General features: G+C 53.0%; 1 protein-coding gene and 1 long non-coding RNA gene across 2 annotated transcripts; one reads left to right on the forward strand and one right to left on the reverse strand.

Annotated features, from left to right (window-relative positions):
• Positions 1 to 699: 699 nt before the first annotated feature.
• LOC142412078 (uncharacterized) lies at positions 700 to 6,953 on the forward strand. Its single transcript, XR_012776364.1, has 3 exons — positions 700 to 815; positions 4,630 to 4,736; positions 6,790 to 6,953. It is a non-coding gene; the product is annotated as an uncharacterized LOC142412078 (long non-coding RNA).
• On the reverse strand, positions 2,039 to 12,528 carry SIAH2 (siah E3 ubiquitin protein ligase 2). Its single transcript, XM_075506713.1, has 2 exons — positions 12,047 to 12,528; positions 2,039 to 3,515 (listed from the first exon to the last, which is right to left on the reverse strand). The coding sequence occupies exons 1-2, from the start codon at positions 12,428 to 12,430 to the stop codon at positions 2,958 to 2,960; spliced, it is 942 nt and encodes a 313-aa protein (XP_075362828.1). The 5' UTR covers positions 12,431 to 12,528; the 3' UTR covers positions 2,039 to 2,957.
• Positions 12,529 to 21,074: the final 8,546 nt, after the last annotated feature.

Here is a 21,074-nt window from a genome sequence, read left to right on the forward strand (position 1 = left end):
GCACTGGGGTCCTGGCAGGTTGCTTCCGTGCTCGGTTGGTGCAGACCCTGGTATCGCCACAGCTTTCGCAGTGCTGCGGCGTGGGTGGAGGCGAGTGCCTGTCCTAACAGCACGCAGCCGCCACTGGCACAGCCGCAGGCGGGAACCACTCAATCTGTGCTGTACTCTTGCTATAAACTCATCGGTCCCTGGGAGTTTTTGCATTTTTCTTCGTTTAAAGTGGAAATTGTTTTTAGGGAGAACTGCCAACAATACAGTGTAGCGGCTCAACAGAAAATCTGCTTCATAGGCACAACTCTTGGTCGCTCGTATTGCCTTCCGCAGGTGACCGCTCCCAGGCGGTGCTGGAGCGCAGCCGAGCGGGGCCGTTGGGTGCGTGCCGTTGGCGGTAGCCTGGCCAGGCGGTGGGAGAGCTCCCCGCGGCAGGGAGGCCTGCCTGCTGCGGCTCCCTCGCTGCTGCCGGCTCCTGGGCAGAGTTTTCTCCGGGCACGTTTCACCGTCCATTTCAAAGTCGGGTTGCTTTGGTGGTGGTCAGGAGTTTTGTTAAGAAAACCAGGCTGGCCTCAGTAACTTTTTTCTGAATATTTTGAGGAACTTTCACACATTTACTGATGTGCTGCTACTTCCCTTGGCAAGGTGCCGGTGTCCTGCAAGCCTCTCCTGCCTCTGGCCCTCAGATATCACCCTCGCAAAGTCGTACCAGCTGCGTGGGGAAGAAAACCTGAAACACTTGCATCCAGCGGTGGAACGATTGTCACCTGTTCATTCACTGATCTGAAGAGGAAACACGTCACTTTTTGGCAGTACCAGCTGAGGTATTCCTTATCCTAAATTCAGTTTCAGTCAGAAAAGATACTGGGTGTTGGGGTTTTTTTGCTGTGAGATACACAAAAGTTTGCCATTCCTTCAGAACTGAATGGTGTGGGAAGACCTAATGAAACAACGTGGGTTATTATCTAATGTGGCTTATAGGCAACACTGGAGTAATTAATTTCATTAATCCTGCTATAATCAAAGACATGCTTCAGAGTTTTGTTTTACACAAAAAAGCTCTTATGTCCCAACTGTCAGTAAGAAAAATTATCTTCTGCTACAAATGTTGCTGAAATATGGGAAAATGAATCAAATCCTTAGGAATTCTTGCTTAACGAGTTCTGCTGAAAGCACAGGTGTTAACGCCTGTCAGAGCCAGAGCTTGACTTTGATCCTGCTTAAGCAGGAGTAAATTAGTGCACTCGGCTGATGCTGCTGGAGTTCTGCCAGCGCAGTGTAAATGAGATCAAATGCAGGATCTTTACAGGAAGTGGATATGAAAAGATCACAGTAATTCCTTGGGAGGTTTTTTTCCGTGGTCACTTCGAAATTGTCAAGGCCAGAACAAGCTTCCCTTCGCTGATGCGGCCCTTGTCATTCTCTGGTGCGCTTTTTCTGGGGACTGCTACCAGGCACTGGGTGACGTTTGCGCAGGGCTCTGTCATAACTCCAAAGAGCTCTTCCCTGGAGGGATGCAGTTAGGACTGTTTTTCCTCCCTATGTATTATATTTATTCACGCCAAGCTTCATCTGTCACTTTACGTGTAGCTTTCCACTATCTTGAGGCTTCCTACCGCTGAATAACTCAGCGGACTGTATCACTTCACAACCCATTGCCTCTTCCAAATGGCAAACATCTTAATATTCAGCAAAGCCATATGCGGAGCTAGTATTTTTCTTGAGTAATTCAGACAGAAAGTTCTGGTCGCGGAGGGGGAGCTGCAGGCAGATTCAGCTTCAGTGACAGACCGTGATTTCAGTTTGCGTGAGTCAGGCTGTCCCTGTTGCCCCTGGGACTCAAATCCCCACCCGGTTCTCCTGCTTGTGCTGCAGAGTGGCCCTCCCTGGCAGCAGGGCTGGGAGGCGGCAGGGCGAGCGCCCGCTCAGGCCCTGCGGCGAGCCTGGGTGAGCTAGCCGCTGCCGGGGGAGGCAGAGCGGGCAAAGTAACCGGGAAGCAGCAGCTGCTGCCACGCACACGCATGTTAGCACAGCATGCTATGCAGTGTAGTTTTTGCAAAATATTTATTACAAAATAAAAGTAAATATGGCAACAAAACTTAAATAGCAAATGACGCGACACTGGCCATAAAGCTCTTGCTATATTATTAGTCTTCTACGATAATCAATAGTCAAGTATGTCTCCAAGGGAAGCTGCATGTGGACAGCTCGCGTATATTTCTATATTATTGGCTCTAGCTGTTTGAGATACGTTAGATGTGTGCCTCCTGCTTTTGCTGTACCTGTGAGTGGCTGTGCCGTGTGCTGGGCTCACTGATCCCCCTAAAACGGACAGGAGCCGGCAATTCCCAGGGTCTGTGAAACCTGCCACGCTTGGATTTACCCCAGTCCCTCCTCCCCTTTTTTCTTTTAAAAACGCAGCAAAGGATCCAATGCCCATCCCTTTTTAATAAGGTAGCAGGAAATGGAGTATCAACGCTGAAGTACCTATTGTTCCCCTCTGAGTCACAACTTCTCTTGTGAGAGGTTGCTTGGATTTCTTTCCTTTCCTACCTCCTAAAAACTGCTACTAAAGCTCACCAGCGAGAGAGCAAGTCTGTGTTCCTGCTGAAAGGGCTTTTAGGTGCACTCCAAACAGGAATGCAGTCCTTCAAGTCTCTTAAGCCACATGTCTAATGGAAGCACTCTTTAAATAAAATACAATTAAATTAAAAAAGGTGACTCTGTGTGGGGAATCTTCCTAAGGCACCCAAGAATTTAAAAAGACCTTTTCCCACTCATATTACTTACAGGACACTCTTGTTCCTTTTCTCTCCGAAGTTAAAAATGTTGGCTAGTTAGGAATCTTAGCATACACGATGACATAGTTGAGTATCATTTTAAAAAAACAGAACAAAAAGAAAACCCTTGGTGAATGTAAAGCACTATGTCCAGACAGCCTAGGTTTTGCTAGCTACGCAAATACATCACGGACAACACGTAGAAATAGTCACGTTAATGCCGAGGTTTCCGTTGTCAGCAAAAAGGTGTGCTATAGCCGTATCAAAAACTAGGCAGTCGCTGTTCAGAATGGCCGCAGACACCCCGTCGTGGATGGAGCGGGGCGTCGCCTCCCAGGTCAGCCGGCGGCGGTTGCCGTTCAGCTCCAGTCTGTACGCAAAGTTCTCCGCTTGCTTACGGGTGCCGATGAGCAGCACGATGGCAAAAAACTGCTGGTGACCTTCGTACTTCTCCTGTTTCTCCAGCACCAGCATGAAGTGGTGACCGAAGCACGACTGCATCATCACCCAGTCAACCGCCCCTGGAAGGTTAATGTCTGTGGCAAGAAAAACGATGTCTTCTCCCTGAAGGGTGGTAATGCTTTTGTGGGCATGCATGAGGTGGGACATCACGGCTTCCAAGGATCCCTGCCATTTACAGGAGGCACCAGGGCACGGGCAGGAGTAGGGACGATACTCACAGATGTCTTCGTGTTCTGGCTTTTCTGTGTGATGGAGTGTCAGAGAGCAGCCTGTTGTGGCGTACTGGAAAAAGACCAAATACAAGCCGTCAGGAAAGGCACCAGCACTAGTGTTTGCCACTCCCACCTGTCAACTGGAAACACTGGTGATCAACCAGAACTCTTGTTCTCATTGCAAATTTTACATTAGATACTTCTATTTAGCCCTGGGTTCAGAGCTGAGCTCTACTTATTTTTGTTTCCACTTAAAAATGGATTCTTCTTGTCTTTTGTGGTTGGTTTTTTTTTCTAATGCAAGCACTTAGATAAAATGGTTTGTAAGGCTGAGCTGTAGTTAGATTTGCTGTTGTAGTTAGATCTGATCGGTCCAGATCAGCTGAAGTGGTCCTGGTTTGGATTTTTCTTTTCTTTAAAAAGAACAAAGGATTCTAGTTTCAGCAAACAGTTACTAGAGTGAAGTATTTTTAATAGATGTACCTTATTACCATCACAGAGCAAAAGCACTTCCATTAAATTCAAATGCAGATTCCCCACAGCTTTTTTTAAACACTGGAACAGTTTCAGCCCTGCGGTTGTGAGAAGTGGAAAGAGAGAGGACAGGTTTTCACTGAGCAGAAAGCTAGTGCACAATTAAGTACCATCTAACTTCTCGTAATGTCATTGGGCGCACTAGAGGGTTAATTTGCTTTAAACGACCAGGGATGCTTTTCCTTTTTCTAGTCAGTTCAGTTGTCCACGCTGACCATATTGCTTTCAAGCTACCTCCATAGAGAGAAAAAAGTCTCTCCTATTCTCCCCAAGAGCACAGCTTCCCCGGTCTGTAGGTATCCGTAGCGATACCAACACCACGGCTAACACTATCACGCAGGTTACAACATGTATGCATGGCTGCTTACGGACACTGTGACACTTCCTTGGGGACAGATACAACCAAGGTATAAGTGATTATTTCTGGGCTAATATGTGTGCAAGAAGTTTCAGCTCAAAGCGTTAAATGCCCAAGATGCAAATCACCCATGCTGTGAACACTAGGAATACTGCGCTAGGAATAGTGTGACAGAAACTCGACCTTGTACTTCTGGAGGAGCTTGTTTTATAAGCCATAAAGAGTTAACGTGAGCCTTCACTTACTGTGTCTGCCCCTGCCGCTTAATCCTCTGCTAATGGCTTTATTGCAGGGCGCTGCAGTGGAACAAGGCGTCCTCCTGCCAAAGGCAGAAGCCCCACCACGGCAAACGCGCGGTCCGCCATGCTTGCTGCCCTGCCGCGTAGCACAGCGACCCAGGTACACGTACGCTTCCAGCCCCAGCGCCCGGCTGTTCTTCCCACGTTCATACCCCCGTTAACACTTCCATCATGCAATCTGTTGAAGAGCAGCTCCGAGTCTAACCTCATTAACAAAATTAGTATGATATAAGAGCTGCTGGTTGGGCGAAACCAGATGTCTATGCAAAAGCAACCAATGGTGACTATAGAAGTGAGAGCGTACAAAACAAGATGAGCAAATAGTGGTGGCTTCGCCCTTCACTGTGAGAAGTGCCCGCTTTTGTGTGCTCCCCAACCGTCACTGTGGGTTTCATTTGGTGAGGAGCCCTACCAATGATGGGAGAACAGCAAAAACTGACTTGCCATCTTCGTGCTGCTTGGCAGCTTCATTGATCTTTATCATACCCCTCAAAAGCCTGCTTCGTCTCTCCCTGCGTACAGGTTATACGATGCCTTTCGGCTACTTGGCCTGTGCACCTTTTCCACTTCTACTGTGTCCGCCTTGAGACGGGGAGCCAGGGCCGCACACGGTGTTAACAGTGCAGGTGTGACACTAATGCCTGGGCTGGCGTGACTGTCTTCTGCTTTTCATTGCCCTTCTCATCATTTCTAGTATTCCATGCTGGAAACTATTATGTACTTGTTTTCACAGTCGTTTATTAGCACTGTATTCTCTTTCCTAAGAGGAAACAGTCAGCTCAGAGCTCATCACCATATACATGACTTAGCATGCCGTGTTTTTGCCTTGTACGTCACTCTCGGTGTGCTGCTCTGAACTTCACTTCGACAGGATAGCTTTCTGAGTGTCCTAAAGCATTCAGAAAACATCAGTTAAGCTTGAAAGTGCTCAGCAGAGGCAGGGCAGTATTACCAGCCCTGTAAATGAAGGCAGGCAGGGACAGAGGATTAAAGTAACTTGTCTGAAGCGACACGGGAATCAGTAGCAGAGCTGGGAATAGACTGCCAAGTCCAAATCCCTCCTGCTCTAGCCAGCAGACTCTCTCTCTGGTATACAAGTAGCTTGAGATACAAATAACGCTTCTGGAACGAAGAGGCCTGCCTGCTCCTGTATGTGCATCAGCAGTGTTCAGGGACCCAGTGAGGACCGAGACCCTCTCGTGCCTCTCCTTCCTCCAGTGCCTTGTAAAACGTCTGTCCCTGCTTTTAAGATCCCTCCAGCCTTCCGAAGCATTCACCAAGCTTGGTACAGATGCGCAGCCCAGTCTAGCGGAGATCCTAGGGAGCTCCCGCCGGGACGCACAGCGAGGTCCAGCCCAGAAAACGGCAAGCCTCTGTGCCTTCCAGAGCCTCGCACCGCTGAGGAAGCCGGCTCAGGCCGCAGCCAGCTGCCTGGCAGAGCACGTTTATGAACTCTGCTCTGCCGGCAGTGCCGGGTCTGCTGTTAGGGCTCACCTGGGAAAGGACCAGAGAGCGTTGTGTCATTTCATGTGGAGCGTGCAGGCTCTATGTACGTGTGCAGGGAGGGTGACGTAAGCAGACCCCCATGTGTAAGGGATGTCTGTTCAGTTAAAAACAAAATAAACGTGCATTTTTAATCAGAAAAAAACCCCACCGCTTTATTAGAGTCTACTATGTCTTGGAAATAGGAAGTGTGACCTTATTAGGTTTAGTATATTGCTTAAAATCTTTAAAATGACAATTCTGTTTTTAAATTAAAGTAAAGCTCTAAAGAGGCTGTAGAGGCAGCATCGGACAATACAGAGGAGTAAGTTTGTATACAATAATTACATGAACGTGCAATTTCTGTTTGCAAGTTTTTTTGCTTACATGGAAAACCCATCATGTTTCCCTTGAACTGATGGTGCAGCAGTGGTCTAAGGACATAGAGCGGTTCTGCCTACCTCCTACCACCAGTCTAAAGAAAATTAAAGCAAGCGATTAGTTCTGGTATTTTTATGACTTCTCAGTTTATATACAGTCTCACTATGCCTTCCCCTTTTTAAATCCAAAGTGTTGGTTGTGAGGCACAGGAAGACTTTCAATTTCTTTCTGCAAAGCAAAGTGTAAGAGTACAGTACAATGGATTTACTGGATTCACTTTTCTTCAAAAGGACCAGAAGCATCTGGAAACTCTGAAACATGGCAGTATCTCCAGTTACTGTGTTAAAGGATCTTGGAAGACGCTTCGTGCGAGGTATCTGTCCTAGCTTCCAAGACGCAGAGCATCACCACTTCTAGGAAAGCTGGCAAGAATGGGGTTTCAAACCCCCGAAAAATCAAGCCCCCTGTACTTAGATTTTTGTAATGTATGTAATAACTAGAAAAGTAATTTCCTTTATTATAAGTAAAACTTACTGTTAGGTTGAATTAATCACAGCACTGAGAATTCACTGGTGTACCTATGCAGAAGTTTTGGGGGGTTTTTGTTTGTTTGTTTTCTTTTTCCCTATTATACGTTGCTGAATGCCATCCATATAGCTGCCCAACCGGGCTGCTATCAGCGTGTAAACAAACACCGAATTCGCTGTTGGATATTCTTTCCTTGGTGCTGGGCTAGTTTTTGCCCGCGTACGTCGGAGGCGAGTTCTACTGTAAACTGAAACGCAAGCAGGAACTGCCTACAGTTTTACACAGGGCAGATGAGGAGCGCTGGTCCCACATCATTTCCACGGCCATGCCAAGATCACTCAAGCACAAACACCTCTGTTTGTCAAGTCCCAGCACAAAAGGCTAGCAAAACACGGCAGGGCACAGATGTCAGCTAACACTCGTGGTTACGTGAGGACGGCAGTTCTGCGATGACAACAGGGAACACTCACAACTCTGCTTGCTTTCCCGTAGACTTTGGATGAAGCGGTTAAATTGAGAAACGCCTCTCCCACCCTACGCTGCTCAGTTAGCCAGGTCCAAGTTTAGCAGCTGACGATCACGGCGTATCTCGCACCCTGCTGTGAAAACGGAGTCTGGTGTCTCTTCATGCAGCCTCAAATTAATAAGATTTATTTTCTTTCATAGCCAGTATTGGACAAAAACCACAAAGATACAGAAGGACCTATATCCAAATTAAGTCAGCTTAGCTAGATAGCACCTTTGAATTATTTTCCGCTTGCACTTATTTAAAAGATGAAAGAAAATAACTAATTCCTTTTGGCATTCATTAATTAGGAGTTTGAGTGTATTTATGATGTGCATTTTATCTTCTGCAGATTGCTTAGAGCACTAAAAGGTGTTTTATATTTTCAGTAACTTTCCTGTGACTTTAAGATTTAAATCCTCCTATAGAATTTTTTCCAGAAGCCCTGTAAAGTGCAGAGATGCAATAACTGTAATTCTTTCTTAAAGCATTTTAAGAATAACCCTCAAAGCAGCTGTAGCCATGGGCAACACCAAATCCCCATTTTCTGTCGGCTCTGTCGTGTCTCAGTCCTATTTATTTCAAGTACCATCCACAGTTATCGCTAGAAGCTCAGGGACCTCCTCCGGACAGACCACCATCTCTATTTGTTCTTTCACATTTTCTGGAGCTCTAATGTCCTCCCCCACCCCCAAAGCTTACGTCAGGTTCTCTTAACGCGGTGAGAACCAAGGCGAGTCAGACCAGGGCCAGGCCCTGGCGCGCGGTGGGCTGGTGTGCGCAGCTGCGGTGGGGCGGTTCTTGCCGAACCCCCGGTGCTGCTGCAGCACCCGACGGGCACCCACCACCGAGGTGGGTCACCTCCCCGCTGGCTGCCTGCGGCCCACCTAAGCACCGACTGAGAATTACAGCCCTGACAGTCCGCTGCTGTTTCTGGGCCCAAGAAGTGAAAGTGAAAAACAACGTGTGCTAATTTCACTTCGCAGCTCTTGGGAACAGTGAAAGCAGCAGAGCAGGAATTGCTCACGGCAGAAAAAATCCACATAAAAGAGAGGGTGTGTGAGGGAAGAGGAGCAGAGACTTACTTACACCTCTGCCTCCGCAAGGAGCTTCTGGGTGCCCGACGAGGGGGGGCGGAGGGCTCGCGAGCGGACGCTGGCGCGCAGGGAGGACGCACGTTCCCGCACGGGTCGTACCGCAGCGTGGTCTGGGACGTGGGGCTCCGCGAGTGCCGTGTTTTCGGCTCCGCAGGTCCGAGTTAGGCAACTCACAGGCACACGTGTGACCGTGGCAGCGTGGCGCAGGGGAACTCGGCATCCTGCCGGCAGCGCCGCCCAGCTCCCCTGCACGCAGCTGGGGCCAGGGGCTGCCGCCACCCCCTGCGCTGCCCCAGCCGTCCCCTCCCGTGCGCCGTGGCCCAGGGCTCCTGCCTGCACTAGGATCTCGCCGTGCAGCTGCGAGGTGCGGCACTCCGACCGCTGCTGGTTCGGTCCCTCTCCAGCTCTCCCAGCTCTGAACTGGCTTGCAGGCACTGTACCAAGAAACCAAACCAAGCCCTGAGCCAGCACAAGCCCAGTCTACGGGCTCCTGCCTGCTGCAGCGGCAGCCTCCAACACGCCGACCAGCACAGACCTGCACCTTGGGTTACTGCAGAGACCGCCAAACCACCACCAGGTCAGAGCCAAAACTCTCCCAGTCCCATAAGCAAGACACTGAGCTGCCTGATCCCCAGCGCTCGCTTCAGCCATTGCAAACCTCGCCAGCATCCCTCCTTCTCCAAGTTGCTGCTTTGAAAAGCGTGATGTCAACCACAGGAGTAATACTTGGAGGAATTTTTGGAAATGCTGTTTTCTTAACTGGTTGACATGCTAGCTGCCTTCTTCTTACTTATATTTAGAGACTGCCCAACTGGAGAAATGTTTACAGCTGACACACCCGAACCAGAACTTGCCCGACAGACGCAGGGATCGCTGTTCAGTTCTCCCGAGGGGGCACGGGGTGGGCGGTGTTCGTAGACATACTCCTCTGTTGGTGCTTACTCCTCTACCCATGGAGAAGCCAAACCTCAGGGGGTGAAGAAGCCAATCCCATCAATTACGGGCTTAAGAAACCTTTCTGCAGCCAAGTGAGTAAAGTAACATCTGACAGGTAAAGTTAGGAATGTCTTATCCTCTCCTCTTTACGGGGAAGAGTCTGTAGGCTTTTTCTTCCTTCTCTCATGCTTTGTTTACCCGCAATGCGTGAGGACAAGCATGCAGGAGTCCTGCCCAGTGGTTCGGCTGCTGGACAGACTGGCACCCTGCGGGCAGCAGAGCTGCACCTCCGTGCAACGAAGGGCTGCGAGGGCTCTGGTCCGGGGAGCTGCTCCAGCCTGGATGCATCCGTTTCCTTTAGGACAAGCAGGGAGTACCAGCTGTCGCAGATGAGACCGACGAGACACTTTACAAAACGAGAACTAGGCCAGCATTTCAGTGCAAAACCTGCACTGTCTGTTTGTATTCCCCTGGGCTCAGGCTGGGTCACAGCTGGGCGTGTGGCTCGCCGCACTTGTTGCTGCGTTCAGCAGAGAGGACCTGCGTCCCACCACTGCGCTCCATCTGTCGTTGCCACCGAGAGGTTAACCCCCATTCACGGGTGAGCGGTGAAACAGCCCCACGCTATCAAAAGCTCTGCGAGACGCCGACAGCCGTCCCATCCTGTGACCCAGCCAGCCCCCTGACGCAGACGGGGCTCTCGCCGTGCTGCAGGAGTCGACACGGACGGTTCGCTCTGGAGGTGCCGTTACTCCCTGCGCATCCTTAACGATGCTCCTGCGGGCTGGCCGGGGAAAGCTGCTGCTAGGGACTGGCTTTTCCAGGCAGAGGTGGCGAGTGCCTGCTCGCAACTCTCGCCGGAAAGCTTGCCACGTGCCGCTGGAGCCTGGCAGCGCCCGCCTCGGAGACCGGCAGTGCCCGCGCCGGCTCCATCAGTCCCAGTGCCAGCCTGACCACGGCCCTCCACCTCACCACGGACAGCTCTGTATTTTAAAACTTTCTTCTCGTATTCCACATCAGCGACGGCTCCAGCAGTTCCTGTATCTGTCCCTCCATCGCTTCAGCCTGTGGTTTTAAAGTGCTTTCGACATTACGGAGGTATGAGCTCCATCGAGGGGCTCCAGGAAGGCATAAAAAGGACCCGCTCAGCATTGCCCGCGGGTACGTGTCTGCCGTCCTGGTAAATGTCCATGGGGAAGGATATGCACTTCAGAGCAGTTCACCTAGTTCTTGCAAATAGAAAACTCACTTAAATGTTTAATCTGAATACTTGAAATAGCGCTGAGACAGAACAGACTCGAAAAAAGAGTAATTCAGCTGTAATTACTGACCTGACAGCTTACCAGCCCCCGCCCTTCCAAAGGAGGGCTGCAGAGAACTAACGAGAGAGACACGAACAGAATTTCTGCTACCTCCATAAAACACTTTTTTTAAGACTGAGCATCAGCATAGGTTAAAATAACTGGGGGGGGAGGGGGGGGGGGAGGAAGGCCTAGCCTTTGTATCTACTGATTATGCCAAATACTAGGACAAAATTTAGAGCAGGATTTTCAGTGAACTAGAAAGCATCATTAGAAGTTTTGCTTTTAAAGGCTGGTGGCACTCCCATCACCTTATTTTACTTTAGAAACCTGCAGACCCATGAAACAGGCTAATGGAGGCCAGCAAGCGCCTCCTTTTCTGTTCTTCGTGGGCAAGAAATAAAGGGAGGAAGGGGACACGGACCAACAGAAAACGAGGACTTTGCAGAGCTACAGCTTTGCTGCCTGCAGTGGCTCTGGACGAGTCCCACGTGCTGTTGCGGGAGCAGACCCCTGGGGTATCTTCAGCGTGGGCATTATTGTAAGCGCCAAGAAATCAGCACCTTCTACAAACTGCCAAGTGAACCGGCTATTGCTGACGTTGGATGAACCTTCGACAGTCTCCTCGTAAGCGGCAATATTTCTGCATCAAGCTAGCAATGAAGACGAGACATAAGCCCATTGGGAAATTCTGCATCAGTCTGTTCTCCCCTCCTCGGTCTGCTCAGCGTGCAAAATCCGAGGCCGGCGCAGACACGGCCGAACCCGACGCCGTACCTACCCCAGCTGGTTCGCAGGGTGCTGGAAGCGCGAGATTGTTTAGTTTTGGGGGCTGAGAGAGCATCGCGCGGTTCTTTGCCGTTAAAAAACCCCACGCTTCAAGGCCCTGTTTATACCGAAACACCCAAACGGGTAAGCTTTTCCGCTGCGCTTCTTGCGGAGGGGACGTAACACGACTGCGAGCCGCCAACACCCGAACTTCGCCACCCAGAAAAGAAGTTTTTCTCCCTTCTTGTGACCACCGCGCTGCCCCCCTCGCCTTCTCCTCGGGGGAAAGGGGCTGGTGGGGAAAGCCTTAAGACAGAGGGCAGGGGGACGGGGATGGGGGGGCGGTCCGGGCGGCCCTACCGGGCCGCCCGGACCCCCCCCCATCCCCGTCCCCCTGCCAACCCCCCCTTACCTTGCAGGGGAAGAGCACAGCCGAGGCCACCTTCTCCATGGCCAGGTTCCTGATGCTGGGGGTGAGGGAGCCCCGGCAGGTGGGGCAGAGGCTCAGCTTCTGCCGGCATTGATTGCAGACCAGATGCCCGGCCTGACACTGCAGGATGGGCGGCAGCACATAGTCGAAGCAGACCGGGCACTCGAAGAGCGAGGTCAGTTCGTGATGCTGCTGCTGCTGCTGCTGCTGCGGCGGGGGGGGAGGAGGAGGAGGGGGGGGGGGAGGCGGCGGAGACGCCCCGCCGGGACCCGGAAGGACGGCGGCGGGCACGGCGGGGGACGGGGCGTGCTGCTGCTTGCCGCAGGGCTTGCTAGCGCCGGGGCCGGCGGAGGACGGGCGGCTCATCGCGCCGCGCCGCCGCCACCACCATCGGGCCGCCGCGGGAGGAGGAGGAGGAGAAGGAGGAGGAGGAGGAGGACGAGGAGGAGGAGGCGGCGCTGACGCAAGCGGCGGCTGCGCGCGGCCTCCGCCCCGCTCCCGGCATGCTCCGGGCGGGCGGGGCCTCCGCCGGGCGGCGGCGGCGGCGGCGGCGGCGGGAACCGGGGCGGGGCGGCTGCGCGGGGAAGCGGAGCCGCCCGCCGTCATCGAGCGCCCGGCGCTGGCCGCGGCGGCCTGGGTGCCGGGGCGGTCTGGGTGCCGGTTCCGCGGGCAGCCCCGCGGGCGAGCGGAGGTGGCGGCGGGCGGGGCGCAGGGCCGCCCCTGGGCCGCGCGTGGCTGCTGGCGCGGGGCCGGCCGGTGCAGGGCTGCGCCGGGGCCGGCGGCGGAGCGGGGTCCTGCCCGGGGCGGCGCGCGCTGGGGGAGCCGGGCGCGGGGACGGGAGCAGGGGGAGCGCGGGAGGAGCGGCAAGGGTGCTTGGGGCTGCTCCGAAACGGGACTTGGAGCGAGCGAGCGTCAGTCCGGGCTTTGCCCCGGCACCGCCGGGGAGAGAAGGCGGGCTGTGCTCCTTCCCCAGAGAGGGGGTCTGGGGAGAACAACGGGGTACTGCCAACATCTTCTGGGCCAGGGACACGGGAGAAGTGGAGACAGCGCGGTCTCGGGACGGGAATGTCCCCACACCCTCTCCTGTTATAGCAAGGTTGAGGAATAAAGAGGAGTGCTTGCTTGGAGGTGCTGGGGTCACCCTGCAACAGGCGCGCTTGTGCGTAGGCTCCTCCATCTACCCTCATCCGGCCGCCGGGATGTCGTGGCTCTGCCCGCTCCGGCCTGGAGGCAGTTCTCGCCTGTCGGACGGAATCCTGCCCGGTGCCCAGGGCAGCATTTCCAGTCAGGGTGACCAGAAAGGAGCTCCATCACACAAGGTTATTTCCCCCGTCAGCAAAACGGGCACGTTTTGCTCACATCTGTTATTTTCCCAGGAGTTCTCCTTGCAATTTGGCTCCGAGGCTGCTTGTCCTTAAACGAGCCGTGCTTCCTTCCGAGACGCCCGCGTTGAGCATTTGTAACACTCCGCTGAAGTGGTGTTGTTATCAAAGGTCCTTTAGGACGTGCAGCTGTGTGACTCGCTCTTGACTCCAGGCCTTGCAAAATTTTCAATTAAGGCACTATCTGTACTCAACTTTCATTAAAAAGAAAGTGCCTTATTAGCTGAACTCTGATTTTTTTCCTCATGTTTGTGAAGTTCTGTTAAACCCTGCGAGATGGCACAGGCCAAGAAATGAGAAAAAATCCTTCTGTATACAGTTCTCCTGACAGGGTTTTACAGGTCGTTTTCCTTTGCTATTTTGAGAAACCATTCAATAACGCACCGTGCATTCGGGTGTAACGAAAAGGCCTCGCGCTTTGTAAGGGACAGATTGACGAGATCGTAGGGTGGACCTCACCAGGACAGTTCTTGCCGGGAAAGCACAAATGGGAGCGAGCACCTGAATTCCTGCTGAGTTTTTATAGGAACCAAGCACCGCACTGAATGAAGCCTACGACAGCCGTCTCTTCACGAGCCCTAGAAGTCAGACGGCACTAAGGGCACATTTGCGAGTTACACTGAGTAGTTTAAAAAAAAAAATCACTCTCAGAGAATGACAGTATTTTGGCATCTTGGAATAAAATGACGCTTAAAATCTTCACCAATGGCTTACCAAACCGGTTCCCGTTAAAACTGAATTCACAACAGAAAGCCAAACTCTCAATAACTAACTGCTGGGGAAAAAAGTGTTAATAGATTCAGCCATGGCGTGGTTGAGATGTTTGTACCATTTTCTCTAGAAATTATATGGCCATACAATATATAGACTGAAAAAGGCTACCGAGTTACTAAGATTTTGAGAAATTTCCCTCTATCTTTTTTATCTATAGGTTATATCAAAGCAACACAGAGAAGCTATTGAGAAACTTTGCCATGGGCATATGAGCGTGTCTTTTGAGAGAGAGATTCAGAGTTCGTAGGCGCTGAGATGCTAGTCTCCATCCCGGAGCGCTGAGTCCTTTTCCCCCCGATCCCACGGCCGGGCGTGAAAACAAGGCCAGAATAGTCGCGTGGTCTTGGAGAAGACCTCTTACTTGGTTTGTGGTTTATTATATACTCTGCGGTATAGGGAAGAGGAAAAATAAGAGCCTTTTCACAAATAGACTGGAACGGTGTGGATGTTTATATAAATAAAATGGTTTTTTTCTGTGCTTTCAATAATACAGGGTAATTTAAAATACGTTATTTAGGCTATATATATACATATTTTTAAATGTCGGAATGTGGCTATCCTGCTTTTTTTTAGCAGCCCCAAAGACTGGTTTTAAATAAATAACGTACAAAATAGTTTTTAGAGGGTTGTTGTCTGGTTTAAAGATACTCTGAATAGAGTCCGTTTGTTCTGCTTGGGATAAACAGGGAAGCACAGGTCAGACTCTGAGCTGGTCGCGTAAGAGTCGGACAGGTATGAGGCTGCCACCGGCTTCCCCGGTTATTGATCCTCCGCCGCAAAGACACCGGTCTCTGGAGATAACCACGGCCTGGCTCCATGCAGCGCCGTAGGTTACCGTGCCTGCGCCGTAGGAGTAATTATTTGCAGTAAAAAGATGATTTGGAAAACAGTGGTAGATAGAGAAATGAGCTCTGCTTGTCTCCTCTGCAGCTGCAGAGCCCAGCGGCCCCCAGGTCCCCGCAGGAGAGGGACCTCGTGGGTGACGGACGTTTCCACCACTTCCCGAAGCTGCCGGCCGGGAAGGGGAGGGCGGTGGGAGCGTGGCTGGGAGGGAAGCGGCAGCGCCCGGCCGGGACTTACGGATGCCGGCGCATCCACGTGGGGAAGAGCTGACACCTTCCCTCCCTGCAGGGAAGTTAACGGAGAGTTTCTCTCCGGAGGTGATGTGTGGCCTCAAAAGGCTTTTCATGGAGCTGATCCCGTTCCTTCCTTCTTCTGCGACTGCCTTGGAGGTGGAACCCTGCAGCTTGGCCCGGGCGGCCAGAGGCTCTGGTACTTGTTTCCTCCTTGAGATCCACTCATGCAAGGTGCCAAAGCGTGGCCTGAGTTTCATTTGTGCGTGTCTGGACTTGTTGCTTGCGTTCCTTGCCAGGTAGCCCCTGAGCCCCCAAATATTCCTGTATTTCAGGGCATGACAGCACCCCTGAGCATCTGTGGGATGGGGGGGTTGCAAGGTTTATTTGTCTTCTGCAAAGACATTTCCAGACTAGGAGTGAAGACTTGTAGCTGTTGTCCTGTCACGAGGACAGAGCTTTCTGAGGTGCCGGAGCCGTGGGGGTTTTTCAGACAAGTTTGACTAATAGCCAGATTGTGTCATTATTGCTTCTTATTTTTAAAGCATCCATAAGCGCGATGTTACCTCACAGAAATGAACAAGGGCTCAGTTCTCACTGAGGGAAATCAGCAGCTTAAATTTAGCCCTGCACTGCAAGAAGGTTATAAAGAGACGTGAAGACGTGGGGGCAGAAGGATGAAAGCCCGAGGGAGGCGGCGAGGGCGAGTGCTCCTGCAGCCTGGCGCAGCGTGGTTTCTCTTCCTTTTTCTGCCTTTAGCAATCAGACGGGCACTCGCTGCACCTGGTTTTGTGAGCGGGACGGGGAGCAGGGGCCGGAGTGGGAGACGGGGGTCTGGGGGCGATGGCGTGGCCAAAGGGACCGCGGACCTTGCGCCGGTGGCCGGAGTCGCCGGTGCGGTCACGGCAGGGCGATGGGCTGGCGCAGAGCCGGCAGCCCCGGGGCCCCTCTCTGCAGCACGAGCGAGAGCCGGCGCGGGCAGGGCCAGACGCGCTGACCGTCGCCATGGCCTGTCGGGAGCAGGAGGAAGGGCTGGCGCTGCCGCCTCGCCATGGAAAACGGCTCTGGAAGGCCCGTCTTTGCACCGTTTATCTCCGTAGTAACCCGTTCAGCTATTATACGGTGTACGTAGCCTCACAATATACCGTGTTGCGCTGGGTGACCGAGCTTCGTCAGCATTTACCGCAGGGTTTCGTTCATTCATTATTAATTCGTTGTTTGCATAAGCGCACGCTGGTATTCCCCAGTTAAAATAAGTGCCGTCTTGCAGCGGCTCATGGCAGGGCCCCTGCCTTAGCCTGGGTTCTGTTCCGCCCTCCTGTCCCCGGCTCCGACGCGCGGCCCCCGCGGGCAGCCCCAGCTGCTGCTGGGTGGGCAGCGGGGCCTCCCCAGCCTGGGGGGCCCTGCCGGGGCGGGGGCACGGGGGGCCCTCCTGCCTGCCCGCAGGCTGCCCCTCGCCCGCCAGCACCCTCTGGCTCTGGCTCGCGCTGGCAGCTCCGCGGCCGGTGCTGGGGGCTGCCGTCTCGCCGATGCCCCCCAGGTTTGGGGGGCTCCCGGCCCCGCCCCAGGCCATTCTGCGCGGTGCCCGTGCCTGGGCGGCACGTGGCGGTGGCACGCCTGTCACCGTGTCGCCGGGGCTGCGGGTGCCTGGGGACTGCGGCGCTTCGGCTGACCCACGGCTCTGCAGCGGGGATGCCACGCGCTTGGGGGAGCTCTGAACTGAGCAGAAATTGAGGAAGGGGGACAATGACAAGCGCAGACGCCACGTTAGCTTGCTAACCAGCGGGCTCCTTGCCCCGGCCGGGCTGAATCTCAGGATGGTTGCAACCACTTCTTTTTTTTTTTTAATTCAAATCATTTAAACCAAACTTCTGGATCACTTGCAGAAGGGTGTATTGTTCTCAGTACAGTTGTCATTAGCAACACACATTTTGGTATGACTAATAGGTCTTTTTTGGGTGATGTCTATAAAAAAGGAAGTGGAAAGTGGTTAACGTGAGCAAGGAGCCATGTGCCCTGCCCGCGCCCGCCAAGCTGCCGCAGGATGCCAGGGCTTGGCCACGCTCAGAGTTAGTAAAATTGCTGAATTCACAGCAAGGAGCATCTCATGAGACTTTCTTTTGTCCTGGTCCCCACGTACGAGCTGTGCTTCCCCGCCGGTGGGCAGGAGGCAGGATAGCTCCGTGAGCCAGCCTGGCCGGGGTCCGCGCCCCGGCTGTCACTGAAGCAGGAGAGTGACCCGGTTGCAGAAGTCACAGCTGCAGAGAGCTGGGAGGAAACCTTACTCATTGCAAACAGCTAAATTAGTTGCACACACTGGATTAAATAAATGAGATGCACACAGTATTGTCAATGCTCAGTATTGATTTCACTTCCACTGCACTCTTAAGACACACCTTGATTTCTTTAACGTCTCTGCCCGGCATGGGAGGAAAGCAAATTGCCACCCTCTTTCCTTTGCCAGCTGTGGTGGGAAGCAGAAGGACCCGCATCCTACCACCTGGAAAATGTGTGCAGCGAGGCAGGGTCGCTAGCGACCGTGCCTCACCGGCGCCGGCTGTCACAGTGGCTGTAATGCCTTGCCGAACAGGGCGCCCGCTCAAGGCGCCAAAGGCTGCTTTATCGGTGAAAGCGTTTTTTCTCCTCCAGCCCGCAGCGTTTGGTGGCGTCGGCAGCGATGGGAGATGCCGGGACTCCTCAGAAGAAGGGGTCTGTCCCGTTCCAGCTGACGGTCGCGCCCGCCCACTTGGTCCTGATTGCCATCTCCACGGCCGGACGCCTCTTCCCTGGGCTGCCTGGGTCTTCGCTTTGGTCCTCGTCCCAGTGATGCGAATGAGTGTCTGAAAAGGAAGCGCAGTTAAAAAAAAAGGGCTAAAAACCCCACCCCCCCAGACCAGTTTTAGAAAAGGCTAAAAGCAGAACCGGCTGGGTTGCTGCAGGTGTGCTGCCTGCCCTGCCCCACGCCCCGCCGGCCCCCGCCGTGGGAAATTCAGGCGCTGTAAATACGGCTCTCGACTCCTTGCAGGGTACATTTGCATAGTGTTTTTCTGAAGAGATTTGCACATCCTCATCTGCGGCCATGCTGCCTATCATGACCGTGAATCTCGATTCACCCTTTCCTGCAAATTTAGCCTTTACTGTGGTATCTTCAAGTTTCTTACTTTAAATGCCGTAGCGAAAGGAGAGCGAGGAAAAGGATGGGCATGCCGAAAGTGAAGGTGAACGGTGCACAGTGGCACGGAGAAACAGGAAACTTGCATCCTAAGCCCGCAGCCTGGCTCGCAACCCGTTTGATGGTGCGAGGAGCAGTTCGCTCCTCCTGCTGTGGATTTAAAACTTGAGGGGGAACATGAGGGCCACGGTGGCACCTGGCTGCTGGGCAGGACAAGAGAAACTTAAGTCGAAGTTAGATGCTGAAAACAGGCTGTTAACCCATCCTGCACGCCAGCACCGCTGCATTAGAAACAGGTTTATTCAAAATTTTGAATTAATCGTGAAACGGTTCTCCTTCCTGTTGTATTTCAACTTTGCACTTACAGGAGCGCTCTCTCCTGGGATCTGCGCCGTGGGCGGGGTGGGTGTCTGTGGGCTTCCCTCCTCCCGCTCGGTGTTCTGGGACACTTACCAGCAGGGCGTTCGTATTGGACCGATGGGGGCTTAACAGCAACGGAGGATGAAACACGGTTTTAAACGCTATGTCCATATTGAGTATTTATTGAGTTATTCCTTCTATAGGAAACACTCCTATAGCTCTTCCCGGCAACGGGCCACCTGCTTGAGAGCATCACCCCTTCCGAAATGGTCACGGTCCTTTCAGAGCCAGGTTTTTATTCGTGTCTTTTTACACTGTTGTTTGGAGTCGGCTCCTCGCATTCCGCGAAAGGTTAGTATTACGTACAGCGTATGTCTGTATATACTAAATACAGAGCATGGGCTCGTATGTGTAAGTAGACCCAGCAGCTGTGCACGTGCACGGTTCCGTGCGCGGTCTGTGCGTGGCAGCCGTGCCTCGTATCCTCCCCCTCAGCGCGGGTGCGTACCTATCGTTAGGTGGGCTGTTTTTGTCTGCTCCTGCTGCCCGCTGTAGAAGTACAGGTGGAAGACTCTCTCCGCTTTCCAGTCGGAGACGAGCCGGCTGTCGGTGCCGAAGAGAACGCCGTGCCTCCCGCTGGCGCTGCACAGCCAGACGGGCAGCTGGGGCGTCCTCAGCCGGGGGCTCGCCTGGGGAGGGGGGAGCCTCGGTGGAACGCAGCCTTCGGCCCCAGAGCCCCGGTGTCTGGTGTGCGGACACGGGTGCGGGCTCCCCGGCCGCGGGGCCGCGCCGGCTCTCACCTGCCGCTCCGCCCGCGCCCTGTCCCAGCGCAGGTAGCCCACCGCGCCCCGCCGCCATGCCTCGACGTCCCTGCCGCCGGGCCCCGGCTCCTGGCCGCCGTCGAGCTCGCGCGGGCTCGCTCGGCCCGTTAGGAGGAGGCTGAGCACGGCCTGCGGGGAGACGGCCCGTGGTCACGCCGAGAGGCAGCGCGGCAAAAGCCCTTTGCAAAATGGCAGCCGGTGCCCCGCTCCCAGCTCTGTCGTGCCTGTCGTGAGCGGAGGAACGCCAGGCTACCTGTGCCTTTATTATTATTATTGTTGTTGTTATTATCATCATCGTCATCATCATCGTCATCATCATCCGTTTTTTAAATGGACAGTCATGATTAAAATTTGCAAAATATTTTTCCATGGCCTTATGCTTTTTTTTCATCGGATTAGCAAGTGAGAATTTTTTCCTAAATCAAATATGTGAATAATAAAAAAGAAAAGTTGAGAAATGAGGCTACTCTTACCTGTGTACAGGTGACATTTCCAAAACTGAATTTCAGCAGAGGAGTTGCCGTGCAGTCTAAATCTTCTTGGACCCTGTACGAGCAAGCACAAAGTGTTACGGTAGCGTCCGTGAGGTGATCGCTGTGCATCGCTGTCTGATTAAGAGGAAACAAGAAGACATTCCATAGACTCGTCTGCTTGGCTGTGTTGCCGGCACAGCAGCGGTCTCCCGACACAGCAGGTTTATGGTCAGCTGGAGCTCTTGCACTTCAGATCTGTTCTATTAAAATTCAAATTTAGGGTCACATTCCAACCCTGCAGTCGGAGCCGGGATTTCCCTCGGTGCAATTAGTGCTGAAAGGCCTCGATTACACCGGGCGTAGCCTGAATACAACTGTTCGAAGTAGCGGTGCCATTTTTTGCTAAACAGCTATCGGAGCGTCACAGTAGTATGAATCATGTTTCATACGGGTATAAATATGCCTCTCCTCTACCTTTCTAAAGCATCTTCACTCAAATCTAATTACACCGGCTTTAGAAAGACCCTATCACTTGGCTCTGCCAGCATACTCGCACGGGCAGAATTCTTCTGTGTTTAAGTAAACTTCTTGTGATTTTCCCATTTAAGTTTAGTTGACTGTGACAGTGACTCTTGCTGTCAGTGGGATAACTCCTGGTTTTATACCGTGCATTGCTTTTGCTGTGTATGCAAAGGGCAGAAACCCCTAGAAACTCCTCTCCGCTGCTCGCTCCTGCCTGCCCCTGGACGTGCGGGCAGGTACTCGGGCGTGCACGCCCGTGCCCGTGAAACAGCCAGCGGGGCTGCGTCTGCCTCTTGGACAGTTGCTGCTCCACGTTCGACTAAGAACGGACGTTTGAGTAAAACAAGGAAAAGACCATTTCAGAAGATGTAACTAGACTAGAGGAAAACGTTTAAAAAATGAAATATACCTTTCAAGTGTCCTAGAGAAAAGT

Source organism: Mycteria americana, chromosome 7, assembly GCF_035582795.1.
Source record: "Mycteria americana isolate JAX WOST 10 ecotype Jacksonville Zoo and Gardens chromosome 7, USCA_MyAme_1.0, whole genome shotgun sequence".
NCBI classification, from domain to species: Eukaryota; Metazoa; Chordata; class Aves; order Ciconiiformes; family Ciconiidae; genus Mycteria; species Mycteria americana.

Excerpts from the sequence above, each read along its gene's own strand:
- SIAH2 (XM_075506713.1), bottom strand. The coding sequence starts at position 12,430 with ATGAGCCGCCCGTCCTCCGCCGGCCCCGGCGCTAGCAAGCCCTGCGGC. Across the intron at positions 3,516-12,046 it reads CTGTGCTCTTCCCCTGCAAG|TACGCCACAACAGGCTGCTC; the intron begins GTAAGGGGGGGT and ends GTCTTTTTCCAG.